Source organism: Phoenix dactylifera, chromosome 9, assembly GCF_051530095.1.
Source record: "Phoenix dactylifera cultivar Ajwa chromosome 9, Ajwa_hap1_PhDact_Kaust_v1.1, whole genome shotgun sequence".
Lineage (NCBI taxonomy): Eukaryota > Viridiplantae > Streptophyta > Magnoliopsida > Arecales > Arecaceae > Phoenix > Phoenix dactylifera.
In genome coordinates, this window is record NC_143198.1 from 18,135,125 (window position 1) to 18,153,066 (window position 17,942).

Consider the following 17,942-nt stretch of genomic DNA (forward strand, 5'->3'; position numbering starts at 1 on the left):
GTTTTTAGAAGGCTGAAAGCCTGACATAATAGCGTCGTCCATTCCATTCTGGTTAGTAGTGAACCGAAGATGTGCTTGGTCCGGTCACGATTTACTTTAGATTCATATCATCTAATTCTGATATAGTTTAGCTATATTATATGTATGTGTGTGTATATGTATATGTATATATATGTATGTATGTGTGTATATATATGCGCTGAAGAACCAAGCGGCAGGAGCCCTGATGGGTCCCCACCCTTCTTTTTCTAAAATTCTTGGGGCGTTGTCCGACGGCTATGATTGAAGCGGTTCTGTGTTTCTTCAGTCGGACAGAGATGCCTAACGATTAGAAGGCCACATTCGTCACGCTGATATCAAACCATCAGGATGCGGCGAAATCGAGCCACTTTAGGCTTATCAACTTGTACACTGCTTTGTATAAAGTTGTGGCTAGAATACTGGTAGAACGGATGAAACCCATGCTTTCTAAAATTATCTGCAAGGAGCAAGGAGTTTTTGTAGGAGGTAGGAGCATCTCCGATAATGTCATGTCGGCCCAAGAGATGATGTGGGACCTTCAGCGGGCCCCGATGCGGCGAAACCTGATGGCTGTCAAGCTGGATATGGAACGAGCTTATGACAGAATTTGGTGGAGCTTCGTTAGGCGAGCCTTGGAGAGTCTTGGCTTCCACGACATCTGGATTGATTGGGTGCTGGGGTGTGTTCGAGGACCGAGATTTCTATTCTGATCAACGGCACACCATCCCCTTTTTTTCAAATTCACCATGGAGCTTTGGCAGGGATGTCCCTTATCCCCATACTTATTTATCATTTACTCTAATGTTTTGTCTCGGCACTACGGGCTGCGTGCGCCGCCGGGGAGCTGGAGGCTTACGTTCCAGCTTCAGGGCCCAACCAATATCTCACTTACTCTTTGCCGATGGCTATCTCCTCTTGACGTGGGCGCGAGTAGAGGATGTACGGGCCCTTAGGAGGGTGTTGGCCGACTATTGCGCTGCATCGAGGTAGCGAGTGAATGCCCAGAAGTCCACCATCCCCTTCAGCCCTAGCATGACACCAGGGGTTCGACAGGGGATCCGAAGGATTCTGGGGATGTCAGAGTAGGACGGGACTTGGAGCTACCTAGGTGTACCGATCACAGGTAGGAGACTGTGGGTATCTGAGTGCATCGGGCTGGTGCAACAAGTCTAGAGCAGGCTGGAGGAAAGGCGGGCAGCATCTCTATCTATTATGGGTAGATTGACGTTGATCAGATATGTACTTGGCTCTATGCTCATCTATCTTATGGCAAATACAGTATTTGCCAAGGACAATGCTACTGAAGATTGAGTGGCTACTTTGGGGCTTTTTATGGGGCTCGTATGGAGGTGGTCGAGGAGTACACTTGGTGGCATGGAAGAGCATCGCCTCCTATTTAGTGAGGGCAGCCTTAGAGTTCTGTCTCTCCTGGAGAGACGGGAGGTGCTCATTGCCCGATATGTAGCCTGGTTCCTTTGGAGCCACAGGGGATCTGGAGCCGAACCATGGCAGCCCGCTATGGGCGATTGAGCCCTGAGACACTGGCATGAGGGCCGAGAGTTTTCTTCCTATGGCGAGAGATTGCGAGGTACCTGCCTACTGCTTTGGTGCACACTAAATGGCTGATAGGCGATGGGTGCAGTATTGATGTGGTTGGGGACTCGTGGCTAGATGCCCTCCTCTTGCGGCATTGACCGACTATGGTCAGTGAAGAAGCTGCAAAGGGTGAGTGGGTCTATGACCTCCTTGTCCCTGGGGAGGCTGCATGGGACGAAACTAGGTTGGTTCAGCTTTTTGAGAGGCATATGGTGGAGAGGGTTTGATCCTTCCCATTACCTGGGTGTGCAGGTCCTGACGTACGGGTTTGGAGCACCTCTACCAGGACCAACATCTGGGTGGGCGACCTCTCCCGCATTCTCCAGCGGCAGTATGAGCCTGGGCCTAACTTCACCTAGATCTGATGCTTGGGACTCTACCCGAGGGTAGCCCTGTTTCTCTGGAAGGTGGTCTGGGACTGTCTTCCGACGAGAGTAGTTCTTAACGGACGAGGGCTGAGGATTCTCCCGGTATGTGGAGATTGTGGTGTGGACGAGATGGTGGACCATGCCTTATTTCAGTGCACATGGGCTAGGGCAACTTGGCAACTGGCAGGGATCCTATGGGAGGTTCGGGGCTGGAGGGACCAGTTTTTACGGGCCATGCGCCGATGCTCGAAGTCCCCACTGCTTCGCCAGGAGGCAGCCCAAGCGATTTGCACGTCCTACCAGATTTGGCTGACTAGAAACGCTCGTACATTTGGCGAATGTAGTATGTCGCCGAGACTTGTGGTAGAGAGTATCCGTGTACAGGCGGCAAAGCTCAGTCAAGGGACCTTGACAGCTCGAAACATCTAGGGTTCCCATTTTGCTTCGAGAGTATCTCGTACGGTGTTTTTCACTTGGGAGCCCCCACCCCCGAGTTTTTCAAGGTTAACTTTAATGGGTCCATCTTGGACGGAGGTACGCGAGGCGGCACGGATTTTGTTATTCGGAAATTGTCTGCCAGGGTCATGGCTGCAGGGGCAATCAACTCTTCGACATTTCGGTTCCGGGTGCAGAGTTGAGGGCCGCTTGGGCGGGCCTTCGTCACGCTCGATTTGTTTTACGGGCCAGTTCTATTGTCTTGGAGGGGGACTCGGCCACGGTCATTAGTTGGATCCGGGGGGGCTCGAGGGGTGATGGTTGCATCCACCCTTTACTCTAAGATATCTGGACAATGGTAAGAAACAGAGGGGCCTTCCAAGCTAAGCATGTTTTCCGTAAAGCTAATGGGGCTACGGACTGGGTGGCTAGTTATGTAGCCAGTCACTTCGGTAATATCCTACGGGTTGGAGATGGGGAGTTGCCCCTAGCACTCCGAGATATTTTATTTATTGATTTTGTTGGGTGTATCCATACTCGTCAGATATGATCCATCCATCTTAGTTAAAAATAAAAAAAAAAAGAACCAAGCGGCAAGGATTGTGCCATTTCAACCAAGGTTCAGTGGCATCTTTCCACTCAAATTAATGGACATGTCATGCATTGGGAGTAAAGGCCTATGCATACTGTACCATGGGCACCGTATTTGTCTGCTACTTTTGAATCATTCCAACATTACACCATAAATTGAACGAGAATATATATAGCATGAGTCTAGTTTTGGTTTATTATGAAGTTCCCTTGTAGGTTCATCGAGGATAGATAGTTGACTTTGAGACTTAGGATGGCAATCCGGTCGAGTTGGATCACATACAAATCAGTTCAGATGTAGATTTAGTCTAATATTTGTTAAGTTAAGCATGATCTTTTTATTAACTATGTTAAAAATTCTAATCTAAAATGTATCTTTTTTGTTAGAGAGGTGTTTACACCACATCCTAATCAATAGTGAAAGCCTAAAGGCACATTAGGTAATAGCCATGTGGCAACACTAAAGAGAAGTTGAGTAAAAATAAAAAAAGGCCCTCACCCTTGGTAATGGAAGTAGATTGAGCGTCAAGGTACAAAAGATAGACCGAGTACCAAGGTTTGACTTAACAAGCTGAGCATAGTGGCTCCTAATTGAAGCCAAAGTGTTGGGCAATAGGCCAAATAAGGTACAGATGGATATTGGAATGTAGGCCGAGCATAGAAATGTAATACCAAGTGGTGAAGGTTGTCGGCCTAGGTTAAGATACCTAGAACAGATACAAACGATTGTCGGCCTAGAATGAGATACTTAGAATATGATCTAAATGATTGACTATTGGCCTGGGGCAAAGTATTGGGCTAACTAAATCAAATGGCTGGTGGACGGTTACCAAGATCAAAGCATGAAAGTGGGGATCATGCCTATAAGTTAAATAGAGGAGGTAACTATTAAGAACATTTGTCAAACAATTAAGGGAATCATGTATAAATCCAAAGTTGTAACCTAGGAAAAGAATAACTTTATCTAGATCATTACTACATTTTTTATTTTTAATTTTAATTAATGTTTCCTTTATTTCTCTTAATATAGCTACTTAGTTACCACCCCTTAAGTAGGCAGCATTTCAGTGGGGAAATTTCTTGAAGGTTCAAGGCAATGAGACCCACCACCACTTCTCCATTCTTTCTGGTTTGAACAATGGCAAACCCATGCATTTGTCCAATCAGTATCTTGGTCGACCCCTTTTATATCCAAAAAAGATAACAACAATAGATAACAAATCCGACCCATATAAACTATGTAATAAATAGGTTGAATTAAATTAAACAATTTAAATAAGTTTTAAATAGATTAAATAGGTTAAACATATCTTCAATAGGTCAAGTGAAGATTCGAGCCATGTTACAACTCAGGACTTCACCTAAAAAACCTAGCCAAAAGATGTTACTTGGGTTCTTTGATCCTGTATAAGTATCCAAGATCTACTTAGTACACATCCGATGTAGGACTATGTAAATGCATACACAGGTCCTCACCTGCTCCTCTGTTTGAGCTCTAGAGTTCTCATCAGGCTAAGAATCTAAATCTATTAATTTAGAATGGATGCTTACCTTTTCAATTTTGTCTTCAAGAAAACCTACATCATCATCAACAATTATTTTCTTGCTAGAGGAAGTATCATTAGTTTCATCAAAGACAACATGTATAGATTCTTCAACCACAAGAGTTCTTTTGTTGAAGACTCTATATGCCCTACTAGACCAAGAGTATCCTAAAAAGATCCCTTCATCTAATTTGGCATCAAATTTTTCTAGATTGTCTTTTCCATTATTATGAATAAAGCATCTACAACCAAACACATGAAAGTAATTTAATTTTGGTTTTTTTTCTATCTAAAGCTCATAAGGAGTTTTCTTTAAAATAGGTCATAGCAAAACCCTATTTAAAGTATGACATGAAGTGTTAATTGCTTCAGCCCAAAAATACTTTGGAAGATTACTTTCACATAACATGGTTCTTGCCATTTCTTCCAAAGTTCTATTTTTTCTTTCTACAACTCCATTTTGCTGTGGAGTTTTAGATGCAGAAAAATTATATTCTATTCCTCTTTCACTATAGAAATTTTCAAAATATTGATTTTCAAATTCTATGCCTTGATCACTTCTTATAGCAATAATAGTGGTATTCTTTTCGTTTATGATTTTCTTATAAAATTTCTTGAATAAGTTGAAAGCTTCATCTTTATGTGCCAAAAATAGAACTCATGTGAACCTAGAGTAATCATCTATTATCACAAGACTATATCTCTTTCCACCTAGACTAGTAGTTCTAGTTGGCCCAAAGAAATCCATGTGGAGTAATTCTAGTGGCCTAGTACTTGAGATTGCATTTTTAGATTTAAATGAATTTCTTATTTGTTAACAAATTGGCATGCATTGCAAACTTTATCTTTCTCAAATTTGAGTTTTGGCAAGCCAATTACTAATTCTTTTTTGATTAGTTTAGATAGTGTATCCATGTTAGTATGACCTAATCTACGGTGCCACAACCAACTTGCCTCATTGACCTTAGCATTATTAGCTACTAAATAGTGGCTATTTTTAGTGAGATCATCTAGATCTACCATGTATATATTGCCACGTCTAAGTCCTTTGAATGCTATGCTATTGTCAATTGGATTGGTTACTATGCATAATGATGATTTAAATGAAACATCGAATCTACTATCACATAATTGATTGATACTAATCAAATTATGCTTAAGATCATCAATATACAATACATTATCAATATAGGTAGAAGGGGTGATTTGAAATTTACCAATGCCTATCACACGACCTTGGTTATTATTACCGAAAGTCACTACACCACCTTTCTTTGCTTCAAGGGTGAAGAAATGTTCTTTGTCACCTATCATATGTCTTGAGCAGCCATTGTCTAAGTACCAACTCCTTTTATTGTATTTAGCTGCAAGACACTCCTAGAAGCACACATCAAATAAATTTAGGTACCCAAGCTTTCTTGAGTCCTTCATGGTTAGTATAAATGGTCCCTTTTGGAACCCAAACATATTTTTTTTTTAATTTTCTATTTTTTTGTGATTAAATATGTTTGTTTTATGTCCTATTCTATCACTGCAGAAATATGTTAAGCTTTCAGTTTGAGTATCTTTAGCTCTTACAAAAAGATTTTTAAGTAATTTGGGTTTGTCTTTAGGTTTGTACCCTAAACCAGCTTTATTAAAAACAACTCTTGACTTTTAAGGATCATTTGTAATTTTTCTGAACTAAAAGTAAGCTTTTCAACAATTGATTTATATTTATCAACTTCCTTACTTAAATTCTGATTTTCAGTTAGTAAGTTTACGTTATTGGTTAATTCATCTTTTAAAGATTGATTACTTGTTTTTAATTCAGAAACTTCTTTAATTAGTTTTTTCTTTTTTCTTTGATAAGATTTTTGTTTTATGCATGATAGATTGATTAGATAGCTTTAATTCTTTATTCTTTAGAGTTAGAGTTTTGCATTCATATATTAGTTCATTAAATGCATTATATAATTCTTCAAAAGTAAAATCAGAATGAAATTTAGAGCTTACCTTAGTTTCATTAGTCATAAGGCAGTGATTTCTCTTTTCTTGTAGTTGTTCCTCTGATGATGAATTTTCAGTTTCGCTCAAGGATGTGAGGAGTGCCTTTTTTTTCTTCTTTCCAAACTTCTTCACTAATGGGCAGTCAGCTTTAATGTGCCTTGGTTTCCACATTCATAGCACCCGACTGTCTCTTTTTTTTCCTTATCTTTCTCTTTGTTAAAGGCATGAGGGGTGTATCTCTTCTTACAGTAAGGCTTTCTTTTGTTCATAAACTTTCTGAACTTCCTCACAAATAGAGCTTCTTCCTCATCTTCTCCATTCTCATCCTCACTACTGCTGTTGCAAGTACTTTCTTTGTTAGTAGTATATTTAAGAAGTTCTTGGCCATCAAGGATTGTTAGTACTCGTAGGTCATCAAGGATCCAAGAAGTTCTTCGAGTGGAAGCATGTTGAGGTCCTTGGCTTCTTGGATTGTTGTTACTTTTGCCTCCCATATCCGAGGTAGGGAACGCAGCACTTTCCTAACAAGTTCACTGTTAGAATATGATGTACTTAGACTTTTCAGCTCATTAATAATATCAGTGAACCGAGTAAACATGCAAGTAATGGTTTCAGTTGGTTCCATCTTGAAAAGCTCATATTTATGCACTAACATGTTTATCTTAGACTCTTTTACTTGATTAGTACCCTCATAGGTAACTTCAAGTCTATCCCATATTTCTTTGGCTGAAACACAAGAGGATATTCTATTAAATTCATTAGGATCTAAAGCACAATATAAGACATTCATAGCCTTAGCATTTAATTGGGCTTTTCTTCTATCATTATCATCCCAATCTTTTTCAAGCTTGCCAATAGGGATGTTATCCACTGTGTGTGTAGGAATGTGTGGTCCATTTACAATGATGCTCCATACATCATAATCTTGGGCTTGAATGAAAATTCTCATTTTAGCCTTCCAATAGATATAGTTAGTTCCGTTAAACAACGGTGGCCTATTGGTCGACTGTCCCTCTACAAGAAAAGACCCGAGTTGAGTTGTCATCTAATCTTTTACTCTAGTTTGATTGGAACAACAGTCACGATAAGAGCACTTGCTCTGAAACCACTTGTTTCCTAGTAGACAACCCAAGAGGGGGGGTGAATTGGGTACTAAGAAAACTTTGGTACTTTTTTTAAGTAATTTAATGAGAATTGTGAAAGATTTCTTGATTTTAATCTAAGAGGATAAATCAATCTATTAATAAAGTAATAAAGAAAAGATGCTCAAAGAACCATGACACAAACACACAGAATTTTATAGTGATTCAGAGCCAATCCTGCTCCTATGTCCACTCCTCAAGCCTCACTTGGGAGTTCACTATAATCCCTAGGATTACACCCAGTTGTTTTACAAGCTCACAACCTAACTTGTTGTTTTCACGAGATCACAAGGAACTCAGTCGGTTTTCACAGGCTAACCGACTAGAACCAAACCGATTGTTTTTCTGGGCTCACAATCCAACCTAGTTGGTTTTCTCCGGCTTACCAACTACAACCTTAACAACGTTGATTTTACACTGGCTCACCAATAAACCTTAATCCCCTCGATTCAATCCCCTGATTGAATCAAAAAATAAAACCAGAATATATGAGTTACAACACAATATAAACAATATGAAAAAGGTAGAAGCTCTCAAATAGCTTTTATGCTGAAGGAAGATGTGACGTCTCCTCTTCTGGATCCTCTCTTGAATTTGAGGATCAGATAATCGAGCCTTGAATGTGAGGAGTACTTCTGAAATCAATGTAAGCGTAGTTACTCCTCTTTTTCTTTTTAAAAAAGGCTCTAAACTTGAATGCCCTTCAATGGATACTTTGTTCTTGTCTCCCTTCTCCTTTTAAATACTTTTCAAAGCTCTTCTTTTTAAAAAATAGCCATTAGAAGGAATAAGAGAGTCGTTCTAACATTATTGTGCAGCTTGACAGCATGATCGTTGAGATTGGAGTCGAATCGCGCAACTAGAAGATGGTTCGGCTGAAACTGGAGACGACTCGTGTTCTTCAGGAGACGACTCGCTCACTGTATCTCTAATAGTATTGCTCAGGCATTTCTTCTAGGAGACGGCTCGCGATATTTAGGAGTCGACTCGCCAAAAACGAGAGACGGCTCGCAACTTTCAGGTGTCGACTCGGTCTCAGTGTATCAGAAACTAATTTTCTGTCTTTTCTTATTGGAGCCGACTCGATCATAGTTGGAGTCGACTCGATCTCAATGTATCAGAAACTGACTTTTTGTCTTTCTTGTTGGAGTCAGCTCGTCCACAGTTGGAGTTGACTCGGTATCAGAAGCTTTAAAGACTTGATCTCTGACTTTATCCTCGGAGTCGACTCGGCCTTTACTGGAGTTGACTCGATCTCAGTGCCGCAGAAAATATTCTTCTGTCATTCTTGTCGAAGTCGACTCGTCCAAAACTGGAGTCGACTCGGTATCAGTTGGCTTAAATACGAGTCTTCTATCTTTTCGCAGGAGTCGACTTATCCACAGTTGGAGTCAACACGATATCAGTTGGAGACGACTTGATATCAGTTAGAGACAACTCGATATCAGTTGGCTTGAAAACTGATCTTCTGACTTTTCGCAGGAGTCGACTCACCCATAGTTGGAGTCAACTCGGGCACTGTACCTTAGAAAATACTTCTTTGTCTTTGCTCTTAGAGTCGGCTCGGTCTCAGTTGGAGTTGACTAGCGCTCTGCACTTAGAAATCCTGCTTTCTGCCAATCCATCAGGAGTCGACTCGTCCAAACTGGGAGTCGGCTCGAGGGCATGCTAGCTAGCAGCCTTTGTGCCAGAGCTGACTCAAGAATTGTCGGAGTCGACTCGAGTGTAGGGCGAAGATCGAAATGGTTCCAAATATAGTAAAGGTTGAATTTAAACTCCTTGAACCAATTTTTAAGTCATTCTAGCACATTCAACAATATTTTTCTGAAACACTCATTTGAATTCATTAGTATAATATGAAATATACTCAAATGTTTTGGGCTCATCAAAATCAAATAGGAGAACAACAATCACTCAACATTGTATAATACAAATCCTTGAAGAAGACAAGGGTGCATAGATTCTTATGATTGGCAAGGTCCATTAGCATACTCGGCTCCAGATTCTCAGTATATATTGATAGGTGTTGAAGCCTGCTGGGGATTTCCTGCCATTTTCCATCTTCTATTCTTAAATATTCGTCGACTGAGATAGATTGTACCAGATCGTGTATCAAATCATACATCACATATTCATCCTTCCATGATGCTGAAAGAAAGATCTGCCAAGTAAATCATGGAAGTACTCACTCCCTACTTTTTCAACCCGCACATTTCCTTGAGGGACAATGAAACCTTATGCCATCCAGACTTGGACTAGCTCGTCTTTTGTGTATTCATAACTTTTAGAAAAATACAGAACATTATGCAACACATTGCTTCAGATATCAGGCAGGTACTGATAGCTCAACTATAGGACCGGTATAATGTCAATAGGCCTCCTAGTGTCTTTGCTACAAGTGAAGATCCCTTCAGTCTGTCAGCAATCTTCTCGCCAATAGCTTATAACCCAGGATATTCTTTGGGGTTCTGAGAACGACATGTATGTCCACTGAAAAATTCCCAACATGCATCATTTGCTAAACCCTCTAAGAAGACTGCCTCCAGTGTGCCTATCATCTCTGCAACCTTTTGAGATCTAGTTGTTACCAAGATCTTGCTTCCCTGCAGCTCGGACCTGAATGGCACACACAGACCATCTCATTTGTTGCGGTCATCATTCCAAATGTCATCAAGGACGAGCAAGAATCTCTTTGAATTATCTTTTCCTTAAGGATCTCTTAGAGACAATTCAAATTTTGGTGATCACAGAGTCTCTCCCGGGTAACAGACTCTATTATCTCTTTAGTTAGCCTTTTCACATCAAAATTATCAGACACGCAAACCCAAATCTTTAGCTCAAAATAACCATGCACTTCCGGATCATCGTAAATGAGCTGAGCAAGAGTAGTTTTTCCGATCCCTCCGATACCGACCACCGGCAAAACAGAAATACTGTCTTTCTTTTTTCTCTTTGAACAAAGACGGATGAGATCATCACCAGGTTTGGTTGCATCTCTCGTCTTTAACAACAGTTTTATCACCTGTTCTTTTTCTCTCTCTCGCCCAAACACTTCGGGACTAGTTAAGAATGAGCTCGTCTCTCGTGTCGCCGATCTCTATTGTTTTTTTCCTTCATCATCTAAATCCAGAAGCCTGATGACTTTTTCCAAATCATCAGCAATGCTGTCTAACCTCCCCATAACCTCCCTCACTTTAGCCATAGCATCACCATCACGATTGAACACATTTCTGGCAAGTGTAAGAGGAGAAGATAAAAAGTTACCTCTCTGATTCTCTTGGCTTTCAGCCTTTTGCTGCAGGACTTGGTATTCGAATTTGTCCAGCAAGTCTTCAGCATCGTAGGCGGCGTCTTTGAGTTCTTGGAGGATTTGGGCAAGGTTGTTGTCTTTGGTGCGCCTTTTCTCGGCGCTCTTAAGGATGAAGCGTGTCTGTAGCAGGGTAATCCGTAGCCTCCTGAGGTCATCCTAAAGCCCCGAGTGCTGGCCATACTGCTGGATGGCATCGGAGCTCACCTGGCCGACTAAGTTGTTCAACACAGTGGAAGCGATGGATCCTCCAACTGATAGCAGTGCCTCCATGTCGATTGGTGGACAAGAGCATCTCCTACAGAAGAGAGAGATTTCTTCTAGGGAATAGTGTGAGGACCCTTGCGGGCGTATATTTAGTCTCACATCGGTTATTCGCTGGGTAGATCTTGGGTATTTATGCAGGATCAAGGAACCCAAATAATAACCTTCCGGCTAGCCATTTTGGGTGAGGTCCTGGGTTGTTACAAATGGTATCAGAGCCGACCCGACCCATAATCTATGTGGACTAGGGGATACTGCAGCACGGATCCATTGGGGCTGACCACGGACCAATCGTGGTGTTTGTGATTAGATTTGAACCCTTAGCCTGACGAGGACGTCAGGGCTTGAACGGGAGGAGTATGTGAGGACCCGTACGGGCGTGTATTTAGTCCCACATCGGTTATTCGCTGGGTAGATCTTGGGTATTTATACAGGATCAAGGAACCCAAATAATAACCTTCCGGCTAGCCATTTTGGGTGAGATCCTGGGTTGTTACAAATAAACTTGCTTGTTAGAAACGTAAACCCAATTTAATGGGTTTCTTTGGCTTTTTCTCCATGGCATTTTGGACTTTTTGCTTGGTAGAAATTTCTCCTCTTTGAAAGAGAAGAAGAGGACTTTTTGGTAGGCCCAAAGGAAGGTCTCCGAGAGGCAAAAAGAAGATAACCACAGAAGGAAGGGAAAAGGCAAAAAGGCACCGACTTGCGATGAAATAAAGAGAGGAGAGGAGAGAAAGAGATTGAGATTGGAGAGAGAGAGGGGGGAGGGAGGTTTCTTGCCCTGTTTTCTATGTCTGACCGTGACCAAAAGGAAGCAAAGGCCCCATATAAAATGGAAACAGGAGCTAGCTACGAGTCTTCCTCCTATGGAAGGGGGGTGGAGAGTTTTTTGGCCTGCAGAGGGGCAATTTGGGAAGTTAGGGACAGTAGTTTTGTTTTGGGTAAAGAGAAAGAGAGAGGAGGGATTTGGTTGGCTGAGAGAGAAAAGGAGGGAGGGGGTTGAATGGCTGCTGTGCTGTGATGTTGCAGTTGCTGCTTGGGTACTCCCTTAAAGGGGAGATGGTGGGATGGGACTTTTATTAATTAGATGAAGTGAATTTTCCATAATGCCCCTACTATATCTTTTAGAGAGGTTCCTTTCTAGACAAATTATTTCCTTTACCTTGACCATGAAGTGCCATGGGATAACCTTTTCCTATTCTGCTCTTGCTTGACATGGTAAACAGTATTGCTGAGCATTATCTCAATTATTTAATCAGTTTCATGGGTCCTTTTTAGAGTAATTACTTTTTCGTGCTTTCATTCAAGAATTATATTAAACTGAAAAGGCTTCTTGTCTATTTTTATTAGATTCATCCATCTTTGTTGAAATAGTGTACTTGATAGCTATCTATTTTCATATCATTTTTTAAGTATTTTTTACTTATTAAAAAAATTTATCATAAAAAAAACAAAAAAATGCCTCATTCAGTGAATTCATCTTAGGCCTCCAAATGTATTGGGCCGCCCTTGGTAGATTTTTGTATTAGAAGGAAGAAGACTATAAGAAGAAAAGGCATCTTCCTAGTTGCTGATTTTTTGCATATTTATAAGTTCTATTTTCAGTTTTTCATAGTTGAAATAAAGGATTTTATGAAGTAGTTTTGAGCCTATCTTGTGCCTCATTGTTCAGCTCTATCTTTCATTGTTATTTGAAATGATTTACATGTTATTAACATCCATTTTGCTCCAACAAAATTGGCACAGAGCTTGATATGGTGATTTGGTGGTTGCCTTGTACTTGGCTTGCATCTAAAGTTTGAAATTGGGACCTTTTGAAGAGTATTGAGTTTGAGTTTGATATTGGTTCAATCTTTAATTAAAATAGAGAGTAATATGCTTTCTATTCAACTTTCTAAATTAACTAAGGAGAATTATGATCGTTTGAGTATTCAAATCAAGATTTTGTTGGAATCTCAAGATTTATAAGAGATAGTTAAAAAAGGGTTTAAAAAACCTAGCTCACCACAAGAAGAAGAGAGGCTCACCGAAGGTCAAAGAAATATTCTTAAAGAGTCAAAGAAGAGAGATAAAAAAAGCTTCATTTGTCATCTACCAAGTCATTGATGAAGTTAATTTTGAGAAGATTTCTAATGTCAAAACTTCAAAGGAGTCATGAAAAATTCTCAAGAAGGCTCGTAGGAGTATTACAAAGTTATGAAGGTGAGGCACCAAATTTTGATAAGAAAATTTGAGGAGTTGAGCATGAATGAGTCGGAGTTCTTTTTGGATTATTTTTCAAAAGCATTGTTAATTGTAAATGGAATGAAAAGAAATGGTGAAGAGATTGATGATGTTAGGGTGATGGAAATTTTTTTGCATTTTTTAATTCTAAAATTTGAGCATGTGGTGGTACTCATTGAAGAGGCAAAAGACTTGAGCACCGTGACAATTGATCATTTGATGGGAATGCTATAAGTTCAAGAGCATAGATTGAGCAAGAAGTCTTCTAGTTCTTTAGAATAAGCTCTCCAATCCAAGTTCTCTTTGTAAGATGTCAAGAAAGAATGCCATGTTATTAGTGCTCAAAGAGGCCAAGGTAGAAGCTATGAGAGCCGAGAAAGAAGTTATAGAGGTCGTGGAACAGGTTATGGAAACCAAGAAAGAGGATTTAGTAATCAAGAAAGAAATTTTGGTTATAGAGAAAGAGGTGGAAGGCATGGTGGAAGATGCCAGTTATCATTCCCTCCAAGAGGAAGGTCAAGAAGCAATTTCAATCATCATTTCAATCAACAAAGCTTTGACAAGAGAAATATACAATGCTTCAATTGTCACAAGTATGGGCATTATAGCAATGAATGTTGGGCAAAGTAAAACAACAAAGTTGGAGAACAAGCTAATATCATTAAGAAAGAGAGTATTGATGGTGTGACTTCTACTTTTTGTTGGCTCATAATGAGAGTAAAAAGAATGAAAACAATACATGGTATCTTCATACCAACACAAGCAACCATATGACGGAGAAGAAGAAATTGTTTGTTGATTTGGATGAAAGTATGCAAGGCTATGTTACTTTTGGTGACAACTCCAAAATTTCGATGCAAGGCAAACGTAATATTCTCATCAAGCTCATGAATGGCAATCATGATTTTATTTTCGATGTCTATTATATTCCAAATTTGCATAGAAATCTTTTGAGCTTGGTTCAACTTTTGGAGAAAAATTATAGTGTTAATATGAAAAACCACTCTTTTACTTTATGGGATAGTCATTATAATTTAATTACTTATATAAAAATATCCCATGGTAGAATGTTTTCTTTGCATATTCAACATGATGTACTCAAATATCTTAGCTCCATTACACATAACAATTCATGTTTGTGTCATTTGAGATTTGGGCATTTTAACTTTGGAGGCTTGAAGCTCTTGGCTACAAAGAACATGATGAAGGGGTTACCACTCATTGATCATTCACAGCAAGTGTGTGAAGGGTGCATTTTTGGCAAGCATCAAAGATCAAGATAACCATTAGATCTTGTGCATACCGATATTTGTAGTCCTTTGAAACCTATGCCTTTAGGTAGGTTATTCAATACATAGTATTCATTAGTATACAGTGCACGACTAGATGATACACATTTGGCAAAATAATCATCTAATATTTTAATACATATCTTTAGGTAAATCGATACACACTTTTTAGAAGAAAGAAGAAAGAAACTTAGTAGGAGGAAAAAGATTTTACTGATGGAAGAGACGGCTTGATGAGGAAGAGAATAAAAGAAGAGGCTTGATGAGAAAAAAAGAGAATATAGATGGTCTTTCTTCGTGGATGATCATTTTTAGCGCGTGCATTTTTTTTTTTAAGTTAAAAGACTGTCGGGGTCTATTAGTTGAAGTTTTTTTTTATCTCTATTTAACTTTTGAATTTTCTTTTCACGTAGGTGCAAGAAAAAAAGTGTTGGAAAAAAAGGTTCCACCTTATATTCCCTTCTATAGTGCCCCCCTCCTATTGGCCTCTGCCTCGGCCGCTTCACTGTCTTCGCTAACATCAGACTCTGCAGCCTCATCCTCCTCCTTGGCCTTGAGAACTGCATCAACTACACCATCGTCGAGGTCCTCAATGGCGATTGTCGTCTCAACCATGCCCTCGTCCGCGACTACTGCTACTCTCCCCCGAGCTCCTCTGCATCTCCAAGCCCTGCTCCAAGCTTCGCTTAAAGCTCCCATCCAGCCTTGGTGCCAAGGCCCTAACTTGGGTCGTCGACACTCTCCAGTCTCGCCCATCCAGCCCACCCCATTTTGTCCTCATAGACTGCCTCGTCGGCATCGACATCGGGTTCATCACTGCCACTACCCCTTCCAACGAGGCTGTGCTTGTGACCACCCCTGACATCACTACTCTTTGTGACACCGACCGAGTCATTGGCCTCCTCGAGTGCGATCGCACTCGGGACAAGAAGATAATTGTCAACTGAGTCCAAACTGATGTCAGTGTTCGACATGGGCAACGCACATGGAGGGTGTCTGGAGCGAGGGGGGTGGAAAGGAGTAGTGCTCAGGAGATGGAGGATGCTCGGGAGAGGGTATGAGGACCGTCTGCTCGGGAGAGAGTCGAACAACTGCTTCAAATACAGTATCAAGAAGCACGGTTTGCGGGATTTCAATATCCACGAGCTTATTAGCTAGATGGCAATTGGCACATACAATTCGTCCAGTTGCTTCAAGTAAATTTTCATAACTCTGCTGCGCAAAAAAGAAATATGCATTTAAAATAGATGCCAGAGTTATTACATATATTATGATCAATATAGAAATGAAAATCCGGACTATTCGCTTGGTTGAGGGAGCAGCTTATTAGCTAGATGGCAATTGGCACATACAATTCGTCCAGTTGCTTCAAGTAAATTTTCATAACTCTGCTGCGCAAAAAAGGAATATGCATTTAAAATAGATGCCAGAGTTATTACATATATCATGATCAATATAGAAACTATTCGCTTGGTTGAGGGAGCAGCTAGGGTTCCATTCACTCAAGAGAGGGGATAGAGATCTGGCACCATTTTTTTCTTTCCTTACATTGAGGCTGCCGGAATGATACACATGTTGGAATCCGATACACTGCTGAGCACCAGATATAGAATATAATTTCTCCCACTCATAGAACTTGTCATTTACCAAAAAAGGTTTGAAGGTATGACACCATTTTAGGATTAAGGAAAGGTCCCTCTTTTGGTGATTTACTTTGGGATGAATGAAGAATGAATAGGGAACTTTTCAACAGCAGCTGCCGCCCTTGTGTTTTCTTTTTAATTTTGAAGTAAATGATCAGATCTACAAAGGAACGATAGATGAGAACAGGAATACAACGGTCAACCTCCTCTGCAGCATTTTATATATTTGATCAACTTCTAAAATTACAAAGGGGGTCTAATACTACATGTAATCATAATAATTTTGTCGTAATTCAGATCTAATTATATTTCAATTGTTCTTTTTCTTCCTCTCCTTTCCCAATTAAAGATTCATAGCTATTGATACGCGGAAACATACATAATGGATCAATCACCACTTCTTTATTTCCGCAATGTCAAACAAGAATTATATACATCCTTGCCGTGACTAACAAATAGATTTTTGGAAGCAACTTAATAACGCTAGACACAATATAAGAAGGGAAATACTTTTTGCCTCACAAAGTGGGCAGCATCATCTGCCAGGGAGATCTGTGAATCTTGAAGCGTTTCACAGCAGCTCTCAACACCTTGTTCCATCCCTGCAACAATCTCAGGTCATCTAGACTTCTTTCAAAAATACGGAACAAATAACTACTGGCAGCTAGGAAATTGGAAAAATGGCGAGAAAGAACTCCTATAAAGCTGATAAATTTTGACAAAATCCTCCATAACATATAAATAACTATTTATTAGGTTGGCGATGAAATATTACCTTTTTAGGAGTAGGACTTGTAGAGAAATCCAAGCGCTTCGGAGCAACCATATGCTTCTTGTGCTTCTTACTTATCTTTCCCTTCACTTTCCTTAGTATTCCCGGAGAAAGAATCCCAGGCGCGTCTGAGAGTTTCTTGTGGGATTCCATAGGAAAAACTGAAGATGAACTGTGCCTGCCTCGTGGAAGCAAGGGAGACCAAATCCCGCTCTGAGAGTAGTCGAAGTCGAAAGCCGTGGCATCCGGGAACTTGCCGATGAGCTCCTGAGACATGGATGGATCGAGATACTCCACCGTAATAAGTCGCTCCACTATCATGGGGTAATGGCAGTAGTAGGCTCCTTGCTCTGGTTTTGGGTTGGGTTTTTGGGTGGTGGAAGAAGGAAAGCCAAAGAGTTAAAAGAGAGCAGACTTTGGAAGGGTAAAGGGAAGGGGAATCTAGAGTCTCGCAGGTGACCGTTGTTGCCTGGCTTTGTGAAATATGACCGTTGAGATATTAAAATATCATTAGAATACATAAACTTCTTCTTGGGCCGTACCATTTTCCCAATGGTTCCACTTGGAGATGCAATCTGACGGTCCCCTCCAAGGTTGTGGTTTTGTTGGACGGTTGAGATTCCATCAACTCTGAGGCACTTGAAGTGATCCCGGCCATCCATCATCAAATGTTTTACCTTTTCTTTAATCAATAACGTGTTTAAAGTCGGGATGATACTTGCCGACTTCTTGTCGCCGCACGTGCGAAAGTGGAGCCC

The 17,942-nt window shown here is 40.5% G+C and overlaps 1 protein-coding gene across 1 annotated transcript; it reads right to left on the reverse strand.

Annotated features, from left to right (window-relative positions):
• Nucleotides 1–16,795: 16,795 nt before the first annotated feature.
• Nucleotides 16,796–17,607, reverse strand: LOC103713526 (uncharacterized). The gene is made up of 2 exons (XM_008800488.5): nt 17,188–17,607; nt 16,796–17,014 (listed from the first exon to the last, which is right to left on the reverse strand). Exons 1-2 carry the CDS (start codon nt 17,503–17,505, stop codon nt 16,931–16,933), a joined length of 402 nt encoding a protein of 133 aa, XP_008798710.3. The 5' UTR covers nt 17,506–17,607; the 3' UTR covers nt 16,796–16,930.
• Nucleotides 17,608–17,942: the final 335 nt, after the last annotated feature.

What these genes read in the sequence shown, in the direction of transcription:
- LOC103713526 (XM_008800488.5), bottom strand. Translation starts at nt 17,505, where the DNA reads ATGATAGTGGAGCGACTTATTACGGTGGAGTATCTCGATCCATCCATG. An exon ending in CAAGTCCTACTCCTAAAAAG is followed by an intron (nt 17,015 to 17,187) that starts GTAATATTTCAT and finishes AGATTGTTGCAG; the next exon opens with GGATGGAACAAGGTGTTGAG.